The sequence below is a fragment of the Mesocricetus auratus genome, unplaced genomic scaffold (genome assembly GCF_017639785.1).
Source record: "Mesocricetus auratus isolate SY011 unplaced genomic scaffold, BCM_Maur_2.0 Super-Scaffold_100006, whole genome shotgun sequence".
Taxonomy (NCBI): Eukaryota; Metazoa; Chordata; class Mammalia; order Rodentia; family Cricetidae; genus Mesocricetus; species Mesocricetus auratus.
In genome coordinates this window covers 11,884,522-11,906,784 of record NW_024429190.1, presented here as the reverse complement: position 1 = coordinate 11,906,784, position 22,263 = coordinate 11,884,522, and the positions used below count along the sequence as shown (strand labels likewise).

General features: G+C 53.1%; 2 protein-coding genes across 4 annotated transcripts in view; both read left to right on the top strand.

Annotated features, from left to right (window-relative positions):
- Window positions 1-15,339, top strand: part of Tbc1d10a (TBC1 domain family member 10A) — a 28,982-nt gene extending 13,643 nt beyond the window's left edge. The window contains exons 1-9 of one of the 2 annotated variants that reach the window (XM_040746814.1): window positions 3,859-3,896; window positions 3,983-4,082; window positions 8,094-8,201; window positions 11,764-11,870; window positions 12,383-12,497; window positions 12,579-12,644; window positions 13,328-13,517; window positions 13,597-13,751; window positions 14,532-15,339. In XM_040746814.1, coding sequence (XP_040602748.1) covers window positions 3,874-3,896; window positions 3,983-4,082; window positions 8,094-8,201; window positions 11,764-11,870; window positions 12,383-12,497; window positions 12,579-12,644; window positions 13,328-13,517; window positions 13,597-13,751; window positions 14,532-14,984 — 1,317 coding nt within the window. In that variant the 5' untranslated portion in view covers window positions 3,859-3,873 and the 3' untranslated portion in view covers window positions 14,985-15,339. Of the gene's footprint in view, window positions 1-3,858; window positions 3,897-3,982; window positions 4,083-8,093; window positions 8,202-11,763; window positions 11,871-12,382; window positions 12,498-12,578; window positions 12,645-13,327; window positions 13,518-13,596; window positions 13,752-14,531 lie in introns of those variants that run through there. The other variant, XM_005068923.4, reaches the window with a different exon arrangement.
- Window positions 15,340-17,259: 1,920 nt separating this feature from the next.
- Castor1 (cytosolic arginine sensor for mTORC1 subunit 1) lies at window positions 17,260-21,666 on the top strand. Of its 2 annotated transcripts, XM_005068925.4 has the most exons (9): window positions 17,291-17,867; window positions 18,380-18,450; window positions 19,448-19,635; window positions 19,717-19,849; window positions 20,060-20,183; window positions 20,497-20,610; window positions 20,761-20,843; window positions 20,934-21,028; window positions 21,156-21,666. In XM_005068925.4, exons 1-9 carry the CDS (start codon window positions 17,755-17,757, stop codon window positions 21,231-21,233), a joined length of 999 nt encoding a protein of 332 aa, XP_005068982.1. In that variant the 5' UTR covers window positions 17,291-17,754; the 3' UTR covers window positions 21,234-21,666. The 2 variants fall into 2 exon arrangements, 1 of the variants encoding a protein (XP_005068982.1); XR_002382488.2 differs by lacking the exon at window positions 21,156-21,666 and having other exon boundaries at window positions 17,260-17,867; window positions 19,998-20,183.
- Window positions 21,667-22,263: the final 597 nt, after the last annotated feature.

Here is a 22,263-nt window from a genome sequence, read left to right as displayed (position 1 = left end):
GGAGAAGATAGCAGGAGAACCTGTTCAGCAATAAGATGGCTGTCCTGGAGGTAAAGCTCTAGTCGGTGCAGTTCCAGTAAGGGCTGGTCCCAGAGATTGTTCTTAATAGCTCTTTGGTTATGGAAACCCTCTCAGACCACCATCAGGAAAGAGGGTTTTCTGGAAATCGAGTGTGCTCCTGATCTGAGCCACCCCCCAAGAACATCCAGTCAACCTCTCTCTCACTACTAGTAATTGGCTCACACACTGCACTATCAGGAGGAAGCCACCATGCTGTTTGAAACACTCCCATCCTCCCAGCTTCATCCCTCAACTCCCCTCATGGTATCCTTTTAAAGTCAATTCGCAGTGTAGCCTGTCCCTGTATAGAAGAAAACACGTACAGACAAACAAGGGGGCTAGCTTGTTGGCTCTTGTGTTTATTTTTCTTTAGATTTTGTTTTTATTTACTGTGTATGTGTGTTTTGCCTGTATGTGTGTCTGTGTACCAGTGCCTGTGGAGGCCAGAAGAGGGCATTGGATCATCTGGAACTGGAATTAGAAACACCTGGTAGCTGCCCTGTGGGTGCTGGCAACCAAACCCAGGTCCTCTGGAAGAGCAGCCAGTGCTCTTACTGCTGAGCCACCTCTCCAGCCCCGGTGGGATTTGGCTGTTGTAGAAAGAATTCCTTCATCCAGACAGATCCTTTCTAGGATCCTGACACTTTAGGCTGATTTTTAAAAAATGGACATCCTGTGTGGGAAGACATACCCACCTGTAGTTAGAGAATGTGCTGGGCGTTGGTGGCGGCTTGCCTTTAATCCCAGCACTAGGGAGGCAGGCAGGTGGATCTCTGTGAGTTTGAGACCACCCTGGTCTGCAGAGTTCCAGGACAGAGAGAGAGAGAGAGAGAGAGAGAGAGAGAGAGAGAGAGAGAGAGAGAGAGAGAGAGAGAGAGAGAGAGAGGGGGAGGGGGAGGGGGAGGGGGAGGGGGAGGGGGAGGGGAGGGGGAGGGGAGGGGGAGGGGGAGGGGAGGGGGAGGGGGAGAGAGGGAGAGAGGGAGGGAGGGAGGGAGGGAGGGAGAGAGGGAGAGAGGGAGAGAGGGAGAGAGGGAGAGAGGGAGAGAGGGAGAGAGGGAGAGAGGGAGAGAGGGAGAGAGGGAGAGAGGGAGAGAGGAGAAAAGAGAGAAAGGAAAGAAAGAATGTGCTGAGTGCTAGGGACAGCCAGGCCTCCATGCTCACCCTCCTGGCATCCAGATTACATCCTTTTACTGGAAGAGAAGTCATTTAAATGAGTGTTTAAGGTTTTAAATTTAAAACAGATCTTCTGGGTGATACACACCCTGAGAGCAGTAGCAGCTATCTGTCTGAGAGCTCCCTCATCATTGGTACAGCCTAGAGTCAGTGCTGTCTTAGAATCCAGGAAACATGACCTTTTGTTTGTACCTATTTGAATTCTGGTTTGATGTTTGACTTTGGGGCTTTGAAACTGTCACAGCTATCATCTGGCATCAGTTGAAAGAACTTTCAGCATGTTCCCCTGTGTTTGCAGTTGGGAAAAAAGGTATCTCTGAGCCCCTATAGTGATATTTTACCAGTAAGTCAGACCCCAGGGTCTAAGTGTCATGTAGGCAGGGACTTAATCACGTGGGGATTCTTTGGCAACTAGCAGTTTCAGTTGTAAGTCTCATCTTTGAGCCTTAGTTTCCTATCTGCACAGAGGGCTGAATCAGATGTTATCACATCCATAACTGCTAGAACTTCCTGTTGAGTCGTGGGCACCCTACTCTCTGTTTAGTTAACTAGAAGACTCATCCCTGACTTGTTGCAGAAGTGAATAGTGTTACTGATATACACGTCATTGTGGTGGGGGTGGAGGTGTGTAAGGACCTTTGGTTTCTGCTTCTTGGGTGTTTGTGGGTTGTCTGAACATGTATATCCTCTTGTTAATTACTTCATCCAAAGGATGGAGCACTGCTTTGTTCTTATCCAAGCGAGAAAGAATCTTTGTGCCTTGGTTCTGCCTCTAGATTGTGAGAGATAACAGTTTAAAGTACAGTGACTAGTGTCAGTTTATTATCCTAGGCAAGTTCTATTCCAAGACTGAGCTCAGGCTCAGTTCCCCAGATAAAGTACACTGAACAAGAGGACTTGCCTTTTTTTTTTGCCTTTCGGTGTCCTGGAAGCCTCAGCTCTCCCAGTGCCCCTCCCTCTGCTCTTGCAACCAGTGAAAGTCACAACAACATGGTTTCCTTCCGGCAGAGAGAATCAGAAACTCCAACCCTGGGCCAGGCCCAGTTCATCATGTCCTGTTCCTGAGAGCTCCCCAGAACTGCCTCAAGGGCCTCCTACCCTGTGCCCCTTTCCGGGAAGTCAAATAGGACTGAATGCCAGCTTTGGGCTATATAGTATCTTACTTGGAATTGAGTCCCAGGTTCCTTACTGATTTTCTGTTTCCCTCTTAGCTGGATACCCTCCCTGGGTATGTTAACCTCTCTGAGCCTGTTTCCTCATCGTTAATTAATCTTTTCTTAATACTGTAAAGTACTTAACTTTTTTTAATGATCTATTTTTGTTTTATATGCATTGGCATTTGCATTTATTTGTTTGCCTGCATGTCTATGTGAGAGAGTTGGATTCCCTGGAACTAGAGTTATAGACAGTTGTGAACTGCTTTGTGGATGCTGGGAATTGAACCTGGGACCTCTGGAAGAGCAGCCAGTGCTCTTAACCACTGGTGGAGCCATCTCTCCAGTCTCCAAGTACTTTCGGTTTTTTGTTTGTTTTGTTTTTGTTTTTTTTGGACAGGATGTCATGTTTCCCAGGCTGGCTTTAAACTGGCCTCTAGAGGGGCCAGGATTATGCCCAGTTTATAAAATACTACTTTTCTTTCTTTTTTTCTGGTGGTGCTGAGAATTGAACACTGTGCCTGGCACATGCTAGGCATCCACTCTATCACTGACACATATCACCAGACCATGTACTTTCTTAGGGGGGGGGCGCTTCGCAAAACACAACAAAGAAATGTAAGATTTCAGTAATACAGTACTTTAAAATGCACTTAAGGAAACTGAGTATGTGAGAGAATTGTACACGTACATTTGTGTTCTTTGTTTGTCTGCTTTGCCCTGACTCTGTAGGCCAGATAAGAAGTCATACATAGAATGTCTTCACTACAAATGTAGTTTCCTTCTTTTCTCTGCCTTTGCAAGTTCCGTGAACTCGAGGATTTTCAGGGCTTACACCTTAAGGAAGCTTACTCAGTGATTGTGCTCTCTGCTTAAGACAGGGACTTCTCCCCCAGCCTACCTCTGCCTGGTGCTGATCTGCCTGGGCTGAGCCTCGGCACCCATGAATGTCAATTCTACAAGGGGTCTGGACAAGAATCTGTTTAGCATGCCCAGAACTGACACAGCTACTCAGTCTATGTACTGAGGTGTGTGCATATACAAGGTGGCATTTGAAGGGACTTGGAATGTCTGTATGATTTAATAGGTGGAGACCACTTGGGGACATTCCAGCCCAGGGATTGGCACAAGTAGAGGTTAAGAGGTGGGAAAGAGCAGGGTGTAATTGGGAAAAGTCTGAGTAACTAGTTTGGCTTAGGTGAAGAGGTGAGCATGTTATTTCTGTACTTGTTTGACTAGTTTTTGCATCCAACTTCACTCTTAGCACGCTGGCCCCTGAAGAAGCTTATTTACTAAGGCAGGCCTGCTGAGACAGGAATGCTTGACTTCAGTGCACAAAGACACACAATCAGCCTTTGCCCCAGAGAGGCAAGATGTCCCTGGCCCCTTGACACATCGGGAGAGTAGGCACTTGCACCTGTTGTGTCTTGGCCTCTGACTGTTGTGGCAGGGGCAGCATTCTTCTGTCTGCAGTAGGGCATCATGCATGAGTCTGCAGACCGGAAGGAGGTATAGAGGCAGAGTGCAGTGGGCTACAGGGATGACCAAAGCCAAGGTCTGCTTGTCTTGACACATCTGATCCTCTGCCTCCACAGGCTGGAGGAAGTTCCCCTGGAGGTGCTGAGGCAGAGGGAGTCCAAGTGGCTGGACATGCTCAACAACTGGGACAAATGGATGGCCAAGAAGCACAAGAAGGTGAGGAGCCTGGCCTCGGGCCTAGGACTGGGAGTCTGAGGAGGAGGAGGAAGGGGGAGGAGGAGGAGGAGGGGGAGAAGGAGGAGGAGGAGGAAGGGGGATGGACTTCATGACTGCGACAAAGTAGGGGCTTCTCCAACTTCCCTTCTTGGTCAGGTGGGGAGCGGAAGCTGACTTCAGGACAGGGCCAAAGTTAGGACCTGACGTGTGGCGTCAGAAAAGAGCTGCATAGAACATTGTCCTGGAGTTAAACCTCAAAGACCCTGTAGCTACAGCCCTCATAGGTAATTTTGCCAGAAGAAGGGCTGAAGAGCTTCCTAATGTTGGTGCAGCTAACTTGTGGGAGTATTTTTAGGGTTCACGTATTGACTGTGGTAATCTAGCTAACACCCCGATGAAGTTAGTAGTAGTGGTGCTCTTGCTTTACCAATGACCTAGGAGTCCAGATTTAAAGCCAGGCAGCAAACTTTAGTGTCTGCCTATTGACCACCATAGTAGGACCTTCTTTACCACCTAGACAAGTCCTGGCCAGAGTGAAGAGAGAAAAGTAACCCTACAATTTACAAGTAGTTTTATAAAAATGAGAATACTCATTCTAGTTAGACTGTCCTTAGGTAAGGCTTACTCATCCTATGGGAATACCACACCCACCTACCTCTTTGAAGTGTGTGGGAGCCCTTTGCAGAGTTTAATCACTCCTGGCTTCTCATGGCCAGTCTCATTTGCAATCTACAAAGTTAGCCTGTTGCCCCCTGTCAACAGCTGACACACTGGGCTGCTGGGCCAGGGCTGAAAGTCTGGAGTGAGTGTGGGCTCAGTCTCACACACTGTCTTCATGGTGAGCTGTGTAATTTAGAACAAGTCGTCTTCCTCTTTTTAGTCTAGTGGAAGTGATAAACCTTTTATGAGGATCCTTACAAGGTGGTAACAGGAAATGCTTCACACACTGCCAAGGGGGAGAGGCTCACAGGCTGTTCTGTGCAGGATTGGGGGTGGAGTTCAGTGATAGGATATGTGCTTAGCATGTGCAAAGAATCTTTCCCCCTCCCTTCTCTTCCTTGTTCTCCCTCCCTTCCATTCCCCCAACAATGTGTACTGTCTTGTGTGCATGTTGCGCTGTGTATAAGGCTGGTCTCCACCTTGCTGTGGTTCTTGCTCCTCTTAAGTGCTGGGATTATAGACATGTGCCACCATACCTGGCAAACTTGGTGTTTTTAGGACACTTACTCTTCTCTTGGCTAACTTCTCCTGGCTCACTTTGGAGTCCTTTCCTTCAGTTTTTACCCTGAGCTGTAGCTAGCTAGCTCTGTGCCTCTCTTTTGTAGCAGTTGGTAATCCTGCCAGAGAGCACTCCATAGCCCTTCCTTTTCCCTCTGACTACCCTGGCGCTGTGGGTAGAGGCCACGGGCTGCCTTTACCTAGCAAGAGGCCTTCAGAGACATGCTTTGTCCTGTTGTACTCAGAAGCCCAAACCAAGACTGCTGCCGCAGCTGTAGCCACATTGGGCTCTGCTGGGTAACTCCTACCTGGCTCTGGAAGCATGGATTCTTCCACTCAGGAAGTCATAACACAGGAAGGATAATAACTGATTTGGGAGGTGGGCTCAGACCCAGCGTTCCTCCTGGACTCACCTGTAGCCCTGCCAGGAAGGTGCCTTCCTCCGCCTTCCAATTGTGCTTGGGACAGAAATGAAGGCCTGCAGGGAGTCAGGGCTCTGCCCTCCCACAGTTCAGCAGCCAAGGGTGTGGCTTCACTCAGTTGTCATCAGTGACCCCCTTCAAGTTTGTCATAACCTTTTGAGTATTCTGGCCACACTTCTTCCTGTGTTATCCTAACTCATTCTGTCCATCCTCCCTAAGGCAGACTGATGACCATCTCTAGTACCTTTGTGCTAAAGAGTAGGGATCTGGAAAAGACTGGCTGTGCTCTTGACTATCCATCCCCTGCCCTGGCCCTGGTGTCCATGAGGGCACCATAGTGGTCTGAATACACTCCAGGACTGTCCTGCAGCAGGCGTGTGTGACAGGCTAAGAGAAGGTTGTCTCATGCTGTCCTTGCCCAAATGTGGGATCTTGAAGCACCTGTGTCTCTACACTGTCCTATGTCCCACTTCCAAAACCTGCCCACAGCAACAGGAAATTGTCCCCAGTGTCTGATGCAGTTCTCTTCCGCTCCCTTCTTTCCCCGGTTTCAAGTAGCCAGAAGCTCTAGCTCGGCGCTTGTGAGTGGCCAGCGGCTCTTCCCTGCCGACTGCACTCTACAGCCTGGTGTCTGTCTCCTTCCTGGTCCTTAACTTGCTCTGAACTCTGGAAACTTTCCTCTTATTTATGCTGCTCATCAGGAAGGCCTGGTCCTTTGCGTCCCTCTTCTGAGGCTTCTAATGGGACTATTTGAGGGGCTTTCCAGATGAGAAGTTAGGTAGCCACTGAGTCCCTTGGCCTTTCTGTGCCCAGTGTCATTCTGGGATGATGGTGGAGGGAAAGCCCACTAAGCACACCCCCTCAATGGAAATTCTTCACGCCTGCGCAGTAACATGTAATGTCATTCAGATCTTGAAGGAGGTGAGGCTGCGTGGTGCAGGGGTAGAGGAGGGTCACTTTGTCTCAGTCCAGCCCTGTCTGCCATCATCCCACAGACTCAGGCCCTCTGCCTTTGCACTCACCCACCTGAGAGGTCAGGCAGCTGCCCTGAGAACTTCATCTGGGCATCAAACCCGGAGGAGCCCACCTCCTTCACCTATCAGTTCCTGAGGGACGAGCGGGGTAGGAAATGCACGGGGATGTGTCCCTCCCGCCTGTGTGGCACAGTGGACAGGTGGTTTCTGACTCTGTGATAACAAAGAGTTTTCCCTATTGTAAGGAAAAATGTTCTGTTCCTTGTTTTCAAGTTTCCATCTAAATTTAATATTGTATATTGAGCATATTCCTATCTGTATGCCTTTCCTCTTTCCTTCCCTTTAATACCCTTTGTTCCCTAAACAGTTTTGTGTGTTCTTAAAAGACTATAGTAGGGGGCTGGAGAGATGGCTCAGAGGTTAGGAGCACTGACTGCTCTTCCAGAGGTCCTGAGTTCAATTCCCAGCAACCACATGGTGGCTGACAACCATCTACAATTCAATCTGGTGTACATGTAATAAATAAATAAATCTTTAAAAAAAAAGACTATAGTAGGGTGGCCATGGTAGCACATGCCATTATTCTGTGGGTCTCTGTGAATTCAAGGCTAGCCTGGTCTACACAGCGAGTTTCTGGCTAGCCTCCCTCTGGCTCCTGAGTGTTGAGATTCAAAGCATGTGAATGAAAATGAGGACATGACACTCCAGGTATGGCTGAGGTTTTTATTGTAGATATGAGGGAGAGGACAGCCAGAGGCATCTGAAGAGTCCAGAGCAGGGAGAGAACGTGGTAGACTAGACCTGGCCAGCAGACAACCGGGCAGTGGAGGGGGCGGGGCGAGAGAGGAGACCAGAAGCCAAGAGCACAGGCCTGAATGGCACAGGGTTATACAGGAAAGAGAAGTTAGGGGAGGAAGAGAAGCCCTTGAACTGCAGAAGTTCCAGGTGCAGGGTGCTGAGAAGAGCTGAGAGGAGCCGCAGGTACTGAGTGAACCTGGAGCTCTGGACTCGCTTTCATAGGCTAGTGGGCACCACAGTCAGCCGTTTGAGATCTGACAGACAACATGTCCCACCATGCCTGGCTGCTTCTTTGTAAGAAGGATTTAAGTGAGTTTGGTGTCTGCAGGGAATTCCAGAACCAGTTTCCTGTGGTTACTAACAGTTGGCTATAGTTCTGGGTCCAGAATTCTGTGGCCAACATCAGGAGCACGCGTGTTGTCATTAGAGAACGTGCACTTTGGCATTACTTGGTGGCATCGTGTCTAATTGCAGTCCCCATCCCGTCATGGGCTCTGCACTGCAGGGTAGGAAAGCCCTTGGCTCTTCCCCTCTGCTCTCGTGTGTGCTCACTGAAAGCTCACTGAAGACAGAGGAGCAGCCCTGTCCTTGTCTTTCAGATTCGTCTTCGGTGCCAGAAAGGCATTCCACCTTCTCTGCGGGGACGGGCTTGGCAGTACCTGTCAGGAGGCAAGGTGAAACTTCAGCAGAACCCTGGAAAATTCGATGTGAGTTTTCTTTCCTTTACTTCACCTCCCTGTCGTGTCTCGGAATTGGGCATGTCCTCTGGCAGTGGATCCCACATGTGCTGTCCTAGACTTCAGTAAGATGGACAATTGGCACAAGTCGGACTGCTCAAGACCCACACTGGCCCAGTCAGTGAACCATATCTACTGGAGGCTGTTATTCATCTAAGGTGCTACCCTTAGCAGACCTCAGTGGAATAATGGACTTCACTGCAGTTCTGCCACCCTATTCTAGTCCTTTCTCTCAGCTGTAACTCAGGCTTGCTTTTATGGTTGAGCTCAGTGCATTACTTCACAGCCCTTGGTCATCAGGAAGTGACCCTCAGACCACATCCCCTCCTCATGCCTTTAACATGTGCTCACCTGTTAGGACCACAAGAGCTTCTACTGTGCCTCCTGTCTCTAAGCCGAGCTAGACATGGTTCACTAGGTGGTCTTCAGGGCCACTGAGGGGTTAGAAGCTAGTCAATCAGTGGTCACAGAAGGTGCCTTCCATAGTCCCTACCATCCTGCTCCCCAGCTACCCTCCCATGGCTGACATGGCATAATACTCTTCCATTTATCGAGCTGAACTGCAGAGCCTCTTCGCCGTGGAGAACAATAATAGCAGTTGGCTTTCCTGGGGTTGCCCCAGCTTCCCTCCAGACTTGGCTCCAGGCATCAGGGCTTCCTCCAGGCCACTGGGACTAATGATAGACAGTGAGACAGAGCTGCCAGCCACCAACTCTTTGTTGATATCCTTCATATTTCAGTATCACTGTAAAGAGTGGTCAGGGGCAGAGCAGGGCAGCCTGGAGTTTACTCTGTTGGCCTGGAGAGGGCTCAAGCTATTTGTTGGCAGCACTTGGCCCTGGGAGACAGAGAGCCTGGTGAGGTGGCAGCACTTGGCTAGAGGCAGCTGTGAATCAGGGTGATTGGATATTCCAGCACAGCACCAAAACCAGGTCCCACAAGAGCAACTTGACGTATAATCTCTCTTCTAGTAGCTCTGTCTCCTGTATTCCAGTGCACTCTGTCCTGGTCAGAGTTGGCAGTTCAGGAATGGGTGCTCCATAGGGCCCAGGCATGAGAGCGAAGGCTGCGAGTAGCTAGCCTCCTGGGTGCATTGTCTAGAAGGAGTGTGTCCACAGTGCAGTGAAGCACAGAGCTTTCTTTGTTTTGTTTTGTTTTGTTTTGTTTCGGTTGTATTTTGTTTGTTTGTTTCTCTGTGTAGCCCTGACTGTCCTCATTCTGTAGACCAGGCTGGCCTCAAACTCAGAGATCTGTTTGCCTGCGCCGCCACTGCCCAGCAGAAGCACAGAGCTTTGTGTGTGTGTCTAGAATAGTATCCAGAGAGGAGCTGGCCACCCCTCAGATGGCTGGTAGGTTGCTCATATAAGGAGGTAGATTTGTTGAGAAAGGCCTTCTTGAAACCCTGAAGATGTGTGGTGGGTCGTCATGGAAGTACTGGGGGCCCAGTGCTTTCAAGCACGTGCGGAAGGACTTACTGTGGTGATCTAGAGGGAGCACATGAGGTGAGGTGCTCTCCTGTGTGTCAGGGTTGTCACCCGCTCATGTGCTTGGCCTCTCTGCCCGCACTACAGGGTCTGGGGCCCTTTCCTCTAGCGTTTCCTCACTCTTGGCAGAATCTTCCTGCTCTTCTTCTGTTTGGTTTCTCTGACTTCATCTCCTAGCAGGCCCAGTGATCCCAGCACACACTGGTCTGCTGGCAGCTGCAACAGCCTGTGGCATTCAGCACCCTTTTCCTTCTTTAGTAGTCCACATGTGATTGTGCACCTTAGCTACTGAGGTGCCAGATCCTACATCCCCGGAGCTGACTTTTAGGGTTCTCAGGAGCCACCAGAAGAATTGAGTGAACCTTCTTCCTGAGGAAAGCAAGCCTGCATTGCTCAGGTCGTACAGGGGTGTGCACAGGACACACACACACAGACCCTAACATGAGGGTTCCTGGGGCTCCAGGGGTGACACCCACTCCTTCCACTGAAAAATCCCAGCCCTGCAATCTTGAACACTCCATGAGTCTCTCCTCACCATTTGCTTTCTAGTCTAGTTTCTGACACACTAGAGACAGGAGGCACAGTAGAGGCTCTTGTGGTCCTAACAGGCGAGCACATGTTAAAGGCATGAGGAGGGGATGTGGTCTGAGGGTCACTTCCTGATGACCAAGGGCTGTGCAGTAATGCACTGAGCTCAACCATAAAAGCAAGCCTGAGTTACAGCTGAGAGAAAGGACTAGAATAGGGTGGCAGAACTGCAGTGAAGTCCATTATTCCACTCTCTAGTCCGCTGCTGCCACCCCTCCAGGCTCTGTCCTCTAGGGCCAAGTGCTGCCAACAAGGAGCTTGAGCCTCTCCAGGCCAACAGTGTAAACTCCAGGCTGCCCTGCTCTGCCCCTGACCACTCTTCACAGACAGAAGTGTGTCAGAGACCACACTAATCCTTTAGTATTCTGAATACCACTACCTCAGGCCACGAAGTCACTGTTGGTCAGGCCAAAGCCCAGCCTGCACCCACCTGGAATGTTTGCCAAGGCCTTGCTTCACAGGACTTTCCCAGATGCTGCGTTACCCTGCAGGCAACTAGTACTTGTTCCTTTTGTGTGTGTTCTTAATTTTCTGAAAATTGATGTGTGAGTTTACACAGAGTAAGATGGACAGACTTGAGCATGGAGCTCAGTGAGCCTGAGAAAATATGCGTATGCTGCCAACAGTCAGATGGAGAGGACATTTCAAATGACTAGAACTTTTTTATTCTGTGAGAACTTCATGGCTTTTCAAAAATACATTCAGGGTTTGAAAAAGAAAGTGAAACTGTTGAAACCTCAGTACCTAGATGGGTTACAGTCCCCTCCTGAGCAGATGATGCCTGCAACACGGGGTTTGGTGGCTCTGATTCACAACTGCTCTCATGTCCCAGCTCCATCATTTTTCTAGACTTGAGGCCTTGGGTAAGCACCTTCCTTTTGACCCTTCAGTTCTCTCCTCTGTGAACAGGGTGTCAGGACACGATCTGTTTGTGAGTCCCATGTATACTCCACAGACAGCTCTGTTTGGCTTTGAGCAATGGTAACATCTGTAGCTATTGTTAAGAAGAAGCCTCTGTCCTAAGGACGCATTCACTATCCCTAGATAAACAGAGTCCTGACTGCTGTGTTTCTGGCCACAGAGGGATAGATACTTGCTCATAAGAAGCGTCAGTGGCAGTGGTGGCGCACACCTTTAATCCCAGCACTCGGGAGGCAGAGGCAGGCAGATCTCTGTGAGTTCAAGGCCAGCCTGGTCTAGAGTGGGAGTTCCAGGACAGGTTCCAGAGCTACACAGAGAAAGCCTGTCCCCAAAAATATCTTCTGAGAGCCAGGATCCCCGCCTCTCAGGCTTCCCAGGGTTCTGCTGTTCTTGTCTCCATGCATTTTCTTACCTGTCTCCAGGAGGGCCAGGCTCTATGATGAGACTGGGCGCCTCTGATGCCTAGTCTATACCCAAGATGGTTGTCTCCTACCAGGAGTTCCCCTGACTGCTTTCTGACATTATGTCCTTGCTTCCAGGAGCTGGACATGTCTCCTGGGGACCCCAAATGGCTAGATGTGATTGAGCGTGACCTGCACCGGCAGTTCCCTTTCCATGAGATGTTTGTGTCCCGAGGAGGCCATGGGTAAGCAGGCTAAGCGTGTGGTTTGGGAGGTGGCTCCAGGCTAAGCGTGAGCTTAGGAGCACGTACCCAAAGCCCTGCTGTTAGCCTTCACCTTGGGTGGTGTGGCGGGCTGACCCACCTTTGACTGCTTGCCTTGTGTACTCTTTAGGCCGTTAGAGCTTTCCTGGTTAGACCTTGCTGATGTAGGGAAAGGGGTAAGGGACGTTGGTGGACCAAAACAGTAGACAGGAGGGGAGTGACGTATTGGGCAAGGGGACAGAGCTGCCTGGCAAGGTAGCCCTCGCTAGCCCCACTTGAGTCTGTATCTATCTGCTGTCCAGCCCTGACCCAGACCCTGCTTTCTCCCTGTGCCTTGTCCTTGGGTCACGGGGGGGAGACTCACCCATTGGTGACCGTAAGCACATCCTTTCCGGGGAGGGGCAGGTTCCCAGGCAGGTCTAGTCCAGTGAGCACGGGTGAGGTGATGGGCAGTATTCATGCCTGCCATCCTCTGCTGCTTGTCCTCTCGATAGCCAGCAGGACCTGTTCCGTGTGCTGAAGGCCTACACGCTTTACCGCCCTGAGGAGGGCTACTGCCAGGCCCAGGCGCCCATTGCTGCTGTGCTGCTCATGCACATGCCTGCTGAGGTACCCAGGACCCGGGCGGGCGGGCGGGCGGGCAGGGAACCTGACCCCAGCCACAAGGGCTCACGTCTGTCTCACCCACAGCAAGCCTTCTGGTGTCTGGTACAAGTCTGTGAGAAGTACCTGCCTGGTTACTACAGTGAGAAACTGGTGAGTACCTGCTGGACATCTTCTTTGGCCACTGCAAGGCCCTCACTGTCTCTCATAGGCTACAGTCCTAAGACCTGATAGAGGCCACTCAGACACCAGCTTCATCAGTCACAGTATACTTCCATCTCTGCCTCTGGCCATCTGATGTTCTCTGAGGCGGTGGGTCTCCATTGGCAGGATCAGAATTCCTCAGGGCTCCTGGTTCCTTCCTCCTGACCTTGACATTGACAAAGGCCTAAGAGCTTCTGCTTGATCCTGCGATGGTGGCGCAAGCCTTAAATCCTAGCACTTGGGAGGCAGAGGCAGGCAGAGCTCTTGAGTTCAAGGCCAGCCTGGTCTGTATAATGAGTTCTAGAACAGCCAGAGCTACAGAGACCCCATCTTGAATTGGTGGGGGGGGGTAGAGGGGACCCTCTGCTTGAAGCTCTTTTCTGTTCCCCCAGAATGCCTTCCCTCAGCCTTTAGCCCATGCATGGCTCTTTCCTGTCCTTGACAGGCTGCAGTTCCTATTCCTTGTTTGGGATACTTAGCCCCATTGTCCCCCCTCACCCTCAATTCTGTGTCTGGTTTGTTTACCTCCGTCTTCCAGTGCTCTAGGCTCTTGCTACCTAAATTAATGTTGAATCAGTATTAGGAGCCCTTATGGGCTGTGGTCATGACTCTGTGGCCTTGATGTTTCCTAGGAGGCAATCCAGCTGGATGGCGAGATCCTCTTCTCACTGTTACAGAAGGTGTCCCCTGTGGCTCACAAGCACCTTAGCCGCCAGAAGATCGACCCTCTGCTGTACATGACAGAGTGGTTCATGTGTGCCTTTGCCCGTACCCTGCCTTGGAGCTCTGTGCTGCGAGTCTGGGACATGTTCTTTTGTGAAGGTACCAAGCTATGCTGGCTTGTGGGGGGTGCAAAAGAAGCCCACAAGCCTCCCTTGGACTCATCCCCTGCCCCATACAGGAGTCAAGATCATCTTCCGTGTGGGGCTGGTACTGCTGAAGCATGCACTAGGCTCCCCCGAGAAGCTCAAAGCCTGCCAGGGCCAGTATGAAACCATCGAGCAGCTGCGGAGCCTCAGCCCCAAGATCATGCAGGAAGCCTTCTTGGTTCAGGAGGTGTGGCCTGCACCTCCCACTTACTGTTGGAGGGAAGGGGAGCTTGGCAATGGCTTTGGAGGAGGCCTTATACAGCCCTGCTCCAAGGGTTGGTCAGCCCAGGTCAGGGTGGATGGACCTGATCCTTTTGCTAGGCGAGTGGGGTGCAGAGGCCCAGCTTTGCGGTGCCTTCCTTAGCTAGCTCACTGTGGGAATAGAGAAGAGCTGTGATCTACAGCCTTCTGTGTGTGTGTGTGTGTGTATATATATATATATATATATATGTTTTTCTGGGGCTACAAATGAAGAGACAGGCATGGCCAGCTTCTCTGGTGGGGTGGGGGGAGGCCTGTACTAGTGCATGTTGCAGGGGCAGACACACAAAGCCATTTTGTACCCACTTCCAGCGTTGTCTCCGTTTTACATTTGAGGAAATAGAGGCAGAATCTCAAAGTGACTTCCCTTAGTAACCAGCTGAGACATAGTGGAGCTGGCATTGAAATCTGGATAGCCAGGCTGCCCTGGTCAGGAGGAGACAATACTGGCTGGGAGTGGGGTTGCCCATTTTGGCCCTGCCCCTTCTGTCCAAGATGGAAGGTGGGGGCCTGTGGGCTGTAGGCAACTTTCTCCTCTGAGACGGTAGGTCTCCTGTTTGGCACTCAAACTACAACCATAGCCTTCGGGGGCTCAGCTTGTAGCAGGCACAGTCAGAGGTTGCTGGTGGGCAGGAGAGCTTAGGATTGGAGGTAGTAGGGAAAGGTCATTGTTTCTGGTGCTCACACACCCCTTGTTGCCCCAAAGGTGATAGAGTTGCCTGTGACAGAGCGCCAGATTGAGCGGGAGCACCTCATCCAGCTGCGGCGCTGGCAAGAGACCCGTGGTGAGCTGGAGTGTCGCTCTCCGCCCAGGATGCATGGTGCCAAGGCCATCCTGGACGCAGAGCCTGGTCCTCGACCTACCCTGCAACCGTCACCTTCCATACGCCTACCCCCAGATGCAGCCCTCCTCAGCTCCAAAGCTAAGCCACCCAAGCAGGTCCAGAAGGAGCAGAGGAGGACAAAAGCCAGCGGGCAGCTGGACAAGTCCCTAGGCCCCAATCAAGCCACAGTGATGACTGCTTCAGGAGATGCGTGTCCTCCTCAGGATCTGTCCCCAAAGGACTCAGTCCCCCAGGACTCTGCTCCCAAGGACTTAACCTACCACCATTCCCAGGAGAGCCTGACCTCCCAGGAGAGTGAGGACACCTACTTGTAACGCGGGAGCTCAGGCCTCCAGGTGGGGTCTCCACACATCTTACACGGTTCAAAGACTGACAGCACTCCAGGCCCTGTGTACCTGAAGGCCCAACTGCTTGGCCATTGGACTGGGACAGAATCTGGCGGGCCCAGTACAGATTCTGCCCAAGCCTCCTTATTTATTTTCTTTTGAGTCGAGCTGGCCCAGCCAGCACAGGCAGAAGCTGTGGCCCAATGGGTTGGGTCTTACTCAGCCCCATCCTTCTAGGGGATGTTCCCCAGGGCCAGGGTGCCGACATGTGGGGAAGTGGTGGGGTACTCTTTGTGTAAAATAGAAACATGGTTTTGTACGGAAATAAACAGGCTTGTAGAGAGCTGGTGAGCACCTAGAGGTCCAGAAGGGACACCACCCTTTATCCTGGGTCCCCAGCCCAGCAGGAAACCCTCTGAAACATACATTTGATACAGGAGTCACCAAGTCCAGAGCCAGCTGCTGTCCTAGGCTCTATTCTCTCTCAACCTATCTCTGATGTCTATCTTGTGACATAGAAGAGTCACTCTCCAGAACTGAAGCCAATCACTGCAGCAGAGCTGGGAATAATCCCCAAGGCCCCTGCTCTTTTTTTTCTTTTTTGGGACAGGGTTTCTCTGTGTAGCCCTGGCTGTCCTAGAACTTACTTTGTATACCACGGTGGCCTTGAACTCAGAGAGCTCCACCTGAGTGCTGGGATTAAACATGTGTGCCTGGCCTGGTCCTTGCTTTTTTATTGGGGGTGTGGGGTGAATCCCTGAACAGGCAGCTCAGAGCTGTCCTCCAGGGCCAGGCCTCGATGCCACTTCAGATCCCGGTTAACTTCTGAGCATGCAACACTGCTTCGGGGCTGCCACCAGGGTGAGGCACTGTAGGTGTGTGACACAGGCTTCCACCAGCGGCAGACAGGTAAGGAAGGAGATGGCTCCCTCCTTACCGCGCTCCTTTCCATTTGCTGACATGCTCCACTTGCTAGGCTGGCCTTGTGCCTGACACAGAAGGAGTTCTATGCTCTCCCGCTCTGAGAACCATTTGACCCCAAACCCCTCACCCAAGTGACCAGACTGCCATGGAGAGGCAGGCAGGGGCTCAGAGACAGCCTGATAACTGGCAATGGCAAGAACAGGGTGTCCCTGGGAGAGGCCCCCCTTCTGCTGAGGAAGCAGCTTTTCTAGTCAAACAATAGTGGCTGTTCCTGGCCTGAGACCAAGCTGGGCCAGACCATAGGAGGAAACAGGGAGGGAGAAACAGACTCTCACTGCAGACACAGCCCGGGCCTAGAACATGTTGTCCTGGCTCAGCTGGGGACGCTGAGTCTAGAGAAGTGAGTGGCCACCAGAGGCTCTGGGAGGCTCTCTCTCTCTGCCTCCTGCCTCTCGGCCCTGTTTTCCTGCTCTCTACACCTGCGTGGTGGATGGATTCAGTCTTTGGAAAGCACCCCACCCAGAGTTCTTCAGAGAACAAGCCAGGATGTGGTGGATGCAGGATTCCATGAGAATCATCTGGAGCTAGAAAAGCCCGGAACAGGGCTGAGGCAGCTTCCGCCTGCCTGTGGTGCAGGGTCCAGACCATGAAGTCCTGAATGGGCCTGCTGAGTCCCAAACACGTCTGAGGCCGACTTTACCCTACCCTGTTGAAAGCCTCCAAGCCCAGGCTTGAGTGCCTGGGCCAAATTAGGGCCCCTTGGAGCATGCTGTGTCCTGCCATGAGCCAACCTGTGCTTGTTCATTCCTGCTCAGCCTTGGGGTCTTCTTAAACCCTCAGATGCTTGATCATACCTGGGTGTCTGCCAGTGCTTGGGGCCTTCTTGGATCTGAAGTGGATGTAGATGTGCTCAGGCCAGCTGAGTTCTGCTAATGGTGACAAGCTTTAAAGAGACTTCTACAGGGCTCAAGTCTCTTGCCTGAATACCCAGGGTGCCTCAAATGCACGAGCCTGGTCCCTTAGTGTCTGAGCCCTGGACTTTCCGAGCTCAGGTACTTCTGGGTTGCTTCCCTGCAATAGCCTCAAGCTTCAGAGCCCACTGTCTGTTGCTCAGGTCATAGGAGCATTCAACTCTGGTGATTAAAAACCTGGGGCACACAGGCCAGGTTTCTGCTGGTCAAAACGATGGCAAGGTCGATACCAACCCTGCCTGGGCAGCCCAAGCTTAGTGATCTTTAGTCCCTATCAGCCTCATCAGCTCTGCAGTCCCTGCCCCCAGCAGTAAAAGGAAGGACAAAGGCCCCACCCAGCTGTACAGCGCGCGGGTCTCTGGCCTTCACTCCGGAGCTTTGTGGACTGCATTCCGGCTCCAGCCGAACTCCAACAAGTCTCGAAGCCCTCCCGCGATTTAATGGCCTCAACCATAAAGCCCCACGTGCAAGTCTGGAGTTTAGACTGGACCCCGAGTTTCCGGCACGTTCCCAAATCCAACACCGCCCGCAGCCAGCGGAAAGGGCGTAGCCGGGGCGTGGCCTGGAGGCCACCGAGGGGTGAGAGCAGGCCGTGATCCCCAGACTGAGGCTAGAGGAATGTGCAGCAGGCCAAGGCTGAGTTCGAGGGCAGCCCGCAGCGCCGGGAAAGCAGGACTCCGGTGGGGGCGTGGTCACTTCGTAGAGGCTGTGGGGCGTGGCCTCCGGAGAGTGGGTCCTCGGCTGGGCGGGGCCGCCGCGTAGCGGGCGGTGTGGAGCCCCTCACCGCGGCTCCTTTAAGCCGGGCGCCGCCCCGCCTCCTGCCTGGTCTAGCTGGCGGCGGGGCCGTGGCCGCGCGATCCGCGATGGAACTTCACATCCTAGAGCACCGGGTGCGGGTACTGAGTGTCGCCCGCCAGGGCCTCTGGCTCTACACCCACCCACTCATCAAGCTGCTCTTCCTGCCCCATCGCAGCCGGTGCGCACCCGGGTTCAGGGGCACAGGTCAGACGGGTGGGGGCTCCTCTGTCATTCTAGGCCAGGGGCGGAGGATTAGGGTCATCGCAAGGTAGCGGGTACCGGGTGGAGACGCTGTCCGCTCTGGCCACCATCAGGCCGGGGCCTACCCTTTTTCTGAGACGCCGCCTATCCGGCCCGGAGAGGTCCCCTCCCGGGGCTTGTCAAGGTGCAAACCGCCTGGGATAGGCAGTGTAGTGGGGCATGCCTTCCTAGCCCGGCGTTAGCCCTTCTCCAGACGCCTCTCGTAAAGTTAAGAGTTGTCTAGGGTGTGAAATGGAGGGAAGATCTGGAGTTGGAAAACAGCCGGAGAGCCCAGCGGTGGGACCCAGACCACGTTGCACCAGGGAAGGAATCGAGGCCTGAGGGCGGGTCAGGAAGGCGCCCGGCGGGGGTCCTTTTACTGCTGGAACAAAGTTCACTTGCCCTCTCCTGCCCTTTCGCTCCAGCCTGAAATTCTTTCCGTCCCACTAGGTGCAAGTTCTTCAGCCTGACGGAGACCCCGGAAGATTACACACTCATGGTGGACGAGGAGGGCTTTAAAGGTGGGAACTGGCGCCTTGCTCACTAGTAAGCCGCATTCTTACCGGGTGCAGGGATCGATCTAGCTTCCTGAGGTCTCAAAGGCATATGAGTCTGGGTTCGAATCCTCCACCCCTCATTTAAGTTTTCTCTTATGTAAGATATAGTCATGTCAGTTTAACAGTATTTATGAGAGCTTTGTAAACTTAAAGCCCAGGAAGGGCTGGGTGTGAGTCCCAGGCCAGAAAGGTGTGTGTTGTGTGTGTGTGGGAGGCTGTCTCTCAATTTTAGTCCAGATTAAGGGGTTCCTGTAGCTGTTTTAAACCATGGACATTATTTTTCTTAGAATTATCTCGCCAGTGAAAGCCAGCTCCTCCTTTACTGGCCGGGGAAGTCTAGGAGCCTCAGGGTTGGGGAAGGAATGCAGGAGCAGGCAGCTAGCCCAGAGCAGGGTCCTGGGGCCTCCTGGCGGTGCTTGGGTGAACACCAGCCACCCTGGCCCTTGTCCCTGTTCAACACTGGGACCTGGGAACGGACTTCTGGCTCCCGTTTCTGTCCGCCTGGACTATCCTTCGAGGCTTAGAGCTTGGCCTAGCCTCCCTCCCAAAGGACTTGGTTTCCCTGTGTTGTAGGGAAATCTTGTCAGCAATGGGAGCCCCTCTCCATCATTGGGTTGCACGGCGCCCTCTGGTGGTACTATGAAGCCTGGTAGCCACAGAAAAGTCCCCAAGAATATCCCATTTTGCAGATAGGAAACAGACTAAACAGGGCTGAATCCCAGTGCTTAGGAGGCTGTGGCAAGAGGATCGGCTTAATCTACATTTTAAGACAGTCTCAAAGCAAACAAACAGTGAAAAGCCACTTACCTCAAGTCACGCAGCGAAATGGTGAAGCTGGGGCTTGAAGCTGATTACGAGTTTGCGAACACCAGCATGCACAGCAAGGCAGACAGGATAGAAGACAGCCTTGCTAGAGCTCACGGAGGCTCACACTAACCGGGCGTGTGCCTCCTGCCCACAGAGCTGCCCCCATCGGAGTTCCTGCAAGTGGCCGAGGCCACCTGGCTGGTGATGAACGTATCGTCCCACAGTGGTGCGGTGATGCAGGCTGCTGGAGTTACCAAGATCGCCCGGTCGGTCATCGCCCCACTGGCTGAGCACCACGTGTCTGTGCTGATGTTGTCCACGTACCAGACAGACTTCATCCTGGTAGGTTTGGGCAGGTGCTGACACAGGCCGTACTCGAGGGTGCCTGGAGCTGCATAATGTGTGTCATTTGCCTTGACCCAGGTACGGGAGCAGGACCTATCTGTAGTGATCCACACGCTGGCCCAGGAGTTCCAAATCTACCGGGAAGTAGGCGGGGAGCCTGTGCCTGTTGCCAGGGATGATTCCAGCAATGGCTTCCCCCGAGCCCAGCATGGTAAGTTCTGCCCTCCAGCACCCAGATTTAGGTGGGACCTTTTCCCACAGGAGGGCTTGTCCTTGAAGGGGATGGGATGGATATTTCTGTTGACCCTGCAGATAACACTTGACACCTGGTAGGTACACCCAGGCCCTTCCCTTCCCAGCCACCAGGGGTCGCCCAAGCCTAGGATTGCCTTTTCACCTTGTGGCCATGTATCCTGAGCAGGGCCCAGCCCCACGGTGCATCCCATTCAGAGTCCGCAGAACCGGTTTTGTGTTCTCACCCTGGACCCCGAGACCTTGCCGGCCATTGCCACCACCCTCATCGATGTCCTCTTCTACTCACACAGGTGGGCCATGCACGCCCCTGACCTCTGACCTCACACGGTGCTCCGTGCACTCTGACCTTTGTCTCACCCACCCCTCTGTCTTCTGTGTCCTGCCCAGTGTCTTGGTTCCCGGCAGCCCTCAGCCAGAGGTGTTGACAGAACCACTCCACAGCCGCATACACCCAGTCAGGCCCCTGCCCGAGGCAGTTAGGGTTCGTCCTTCACAAGGGCCTTCCCAGAGCCGTCCACTCTGGCTCTCCTCTGTGGTCTGGCAGACAGGAAACGGAGAGGGCCGTGTGCCTGGCGGAGCCCTTGACCTTGCCGTCCCTCTCAGGGTCCCCAAGGAGGCAGCCTCAGGTGGTCCTGAGTCAAGCTCCATCCCGTTCTTCGCTTTCTCCCTCATCGAGGGCTACATCTCCATTGTTATGGATGCGGAGACCCAGAAAAAGTAGGTCACCCCTTCTCTGGCCCCAGGAAGGCCCTAGCCCCTCAGCGGGCCTCAGGGGAGGGAGAGGGGGTGAGTAGGAGGACTTGCCCTGGGGGTCAGGGTAGATATCGATGCACGAGCGCCCTTCCTGTCACCCACCTGCCTCACCAGGTTCCCCAGTGACCTCCTGCTGACCAGCTCCTCTGGAGAGCTGTGGAGGATGGTACGCATCGGGGGACAGCCCCTGGGCTTCGGTGAGGATCACTTAACCCCGTAGTGGGGGTAGGGCAAGCCTGTGGGTGTCCACAGCATCTGCACTGAGCCACCTCATCTCCAACCCTCAGATGAATGTGGGATTGTGGCCCAGATCGCAGGTCCTCTGGCGGCTGCTGACATCTCTGCCTATTACATCAGCACCTTCAACTTTGACCACGCCCTGGTGAGTGCCTGGGCTGGGCTGGAGGTTCCTGCAAGGTCCCAGAGATGGGGGCAGGAAGAGATCCCAGCCGATTTAGGGAGCTGGGCATCCCTGGCCCGAGTCAGCCCTGGCGTTGCCCTTTCCCCAGGTTCCTGAAGATGGCATCAGCAGTGTCATTGAGGTTCTCCAGCGAAGGCAAGAAGGCCTGGCTTCCAAAGGTCCATAGGGAACACCAGCTCCCAACGTTTCCCTACCCTGGGCTCTCAGAGACTTTTCTGAGCTCTTTCCTGAAGCTGCAGAATGAGCCCCTGATTCTGCCAAGGGACCCTGCTTCTACATGAGCTGGCATGTGTGGACACGTGTGCACCCTTGGCACAGTGGGCAGGCTCCTAATGGCTGCCCACAAAGGACACCTCGGTGCTTGGGGCTTAGACCCCTCAACCCATCACTTTCGAGTGACCTCAGCATTTGCACAGTCCCTGCTTGAGGCTCGAGTATCCCCCTGGGTCCCGCCCCCGGCTGGGCTCTGATCTCCAGCTGGGCGCCTTCCTGGCCAGGTGAGCTCCAGGAGTGCCTCCCTTCCTGGGGCTCTTGAGGAAAAGGGTTTTCACGCCCCACTCTGATTTTTATGACTGTTTAAATAAATAAAGACTTGCTGAGCCGGGCCCTCTGCTTGAGTGACAGCCAGTGTCGGGTTTTGACCTCCCAGATTTCTCCCACCTCCTTGGTTTTCAAGCAGTGTGTATCTGTGACAGATGAGTAACTAAAGCCTCCAGCCCATTTGTGACTAAGTCATATGGTTCTCAACTAAAGCTGCTTCTCTCTAAACTCTAGAGTCTGTTCATTCTTAGTTACTTCAGGACGACTAGAGAGCTCTGGACACTGGAGAAATTCCCCCGTCTCTCACCTAAGGGTCCCCTGGCTGGACACTGGGGAACCTATCCAGGAGGTCCCAAAACACCTGTCTCCCAGGTTACTGCCTACCTTCCTATAGGCCTTGCCTGAATTCTTATGTCCCTCTTACGGAGGAATCACACGGTTCATGACACTGGGTGGTCAGGCCTTTCCTGCTGAGGTGTAGGGCTAAGCGGGCAGAACAGGACCCGAGCCCACCTAGAGCCCCCGTCGCCCTCCAGTGCTATATGTCTGGGCACATGTGGGGTTTCTCCATCTTGGGGCCTGCTCAACGGGACAGGACACATGGCAGCAGTCAGGGCCCCACACATGCCTGGGAGGTTATCAGATACCTTCAGCTC

Excerpts from the sequence above, each read along its gene's own strand:
- Castor1 (XM_005068925.4), top strand. The coding sequence starts at position 17,755 with ATGGAACTTCACATCCTAGAGCACCGGGTGCGGGTACTGAGTGTCGCC. Across the intron at positions 20,184-20,496 it reads GTCCTCTTCTACTCACACAG|GGTCCCCAAGGAGGCAGCCT; the intron begins GTGGGCCATGCA and ends CGTCCCTCTCAG. Across the intron at positions 20,611-20,760 it reads GATGCGGAGACCCAGAAAAA|GTTCCCCAGTGACCTCCTGC; the intron begins GTAGGTCACCCC and ends CTGCCTCACCAG.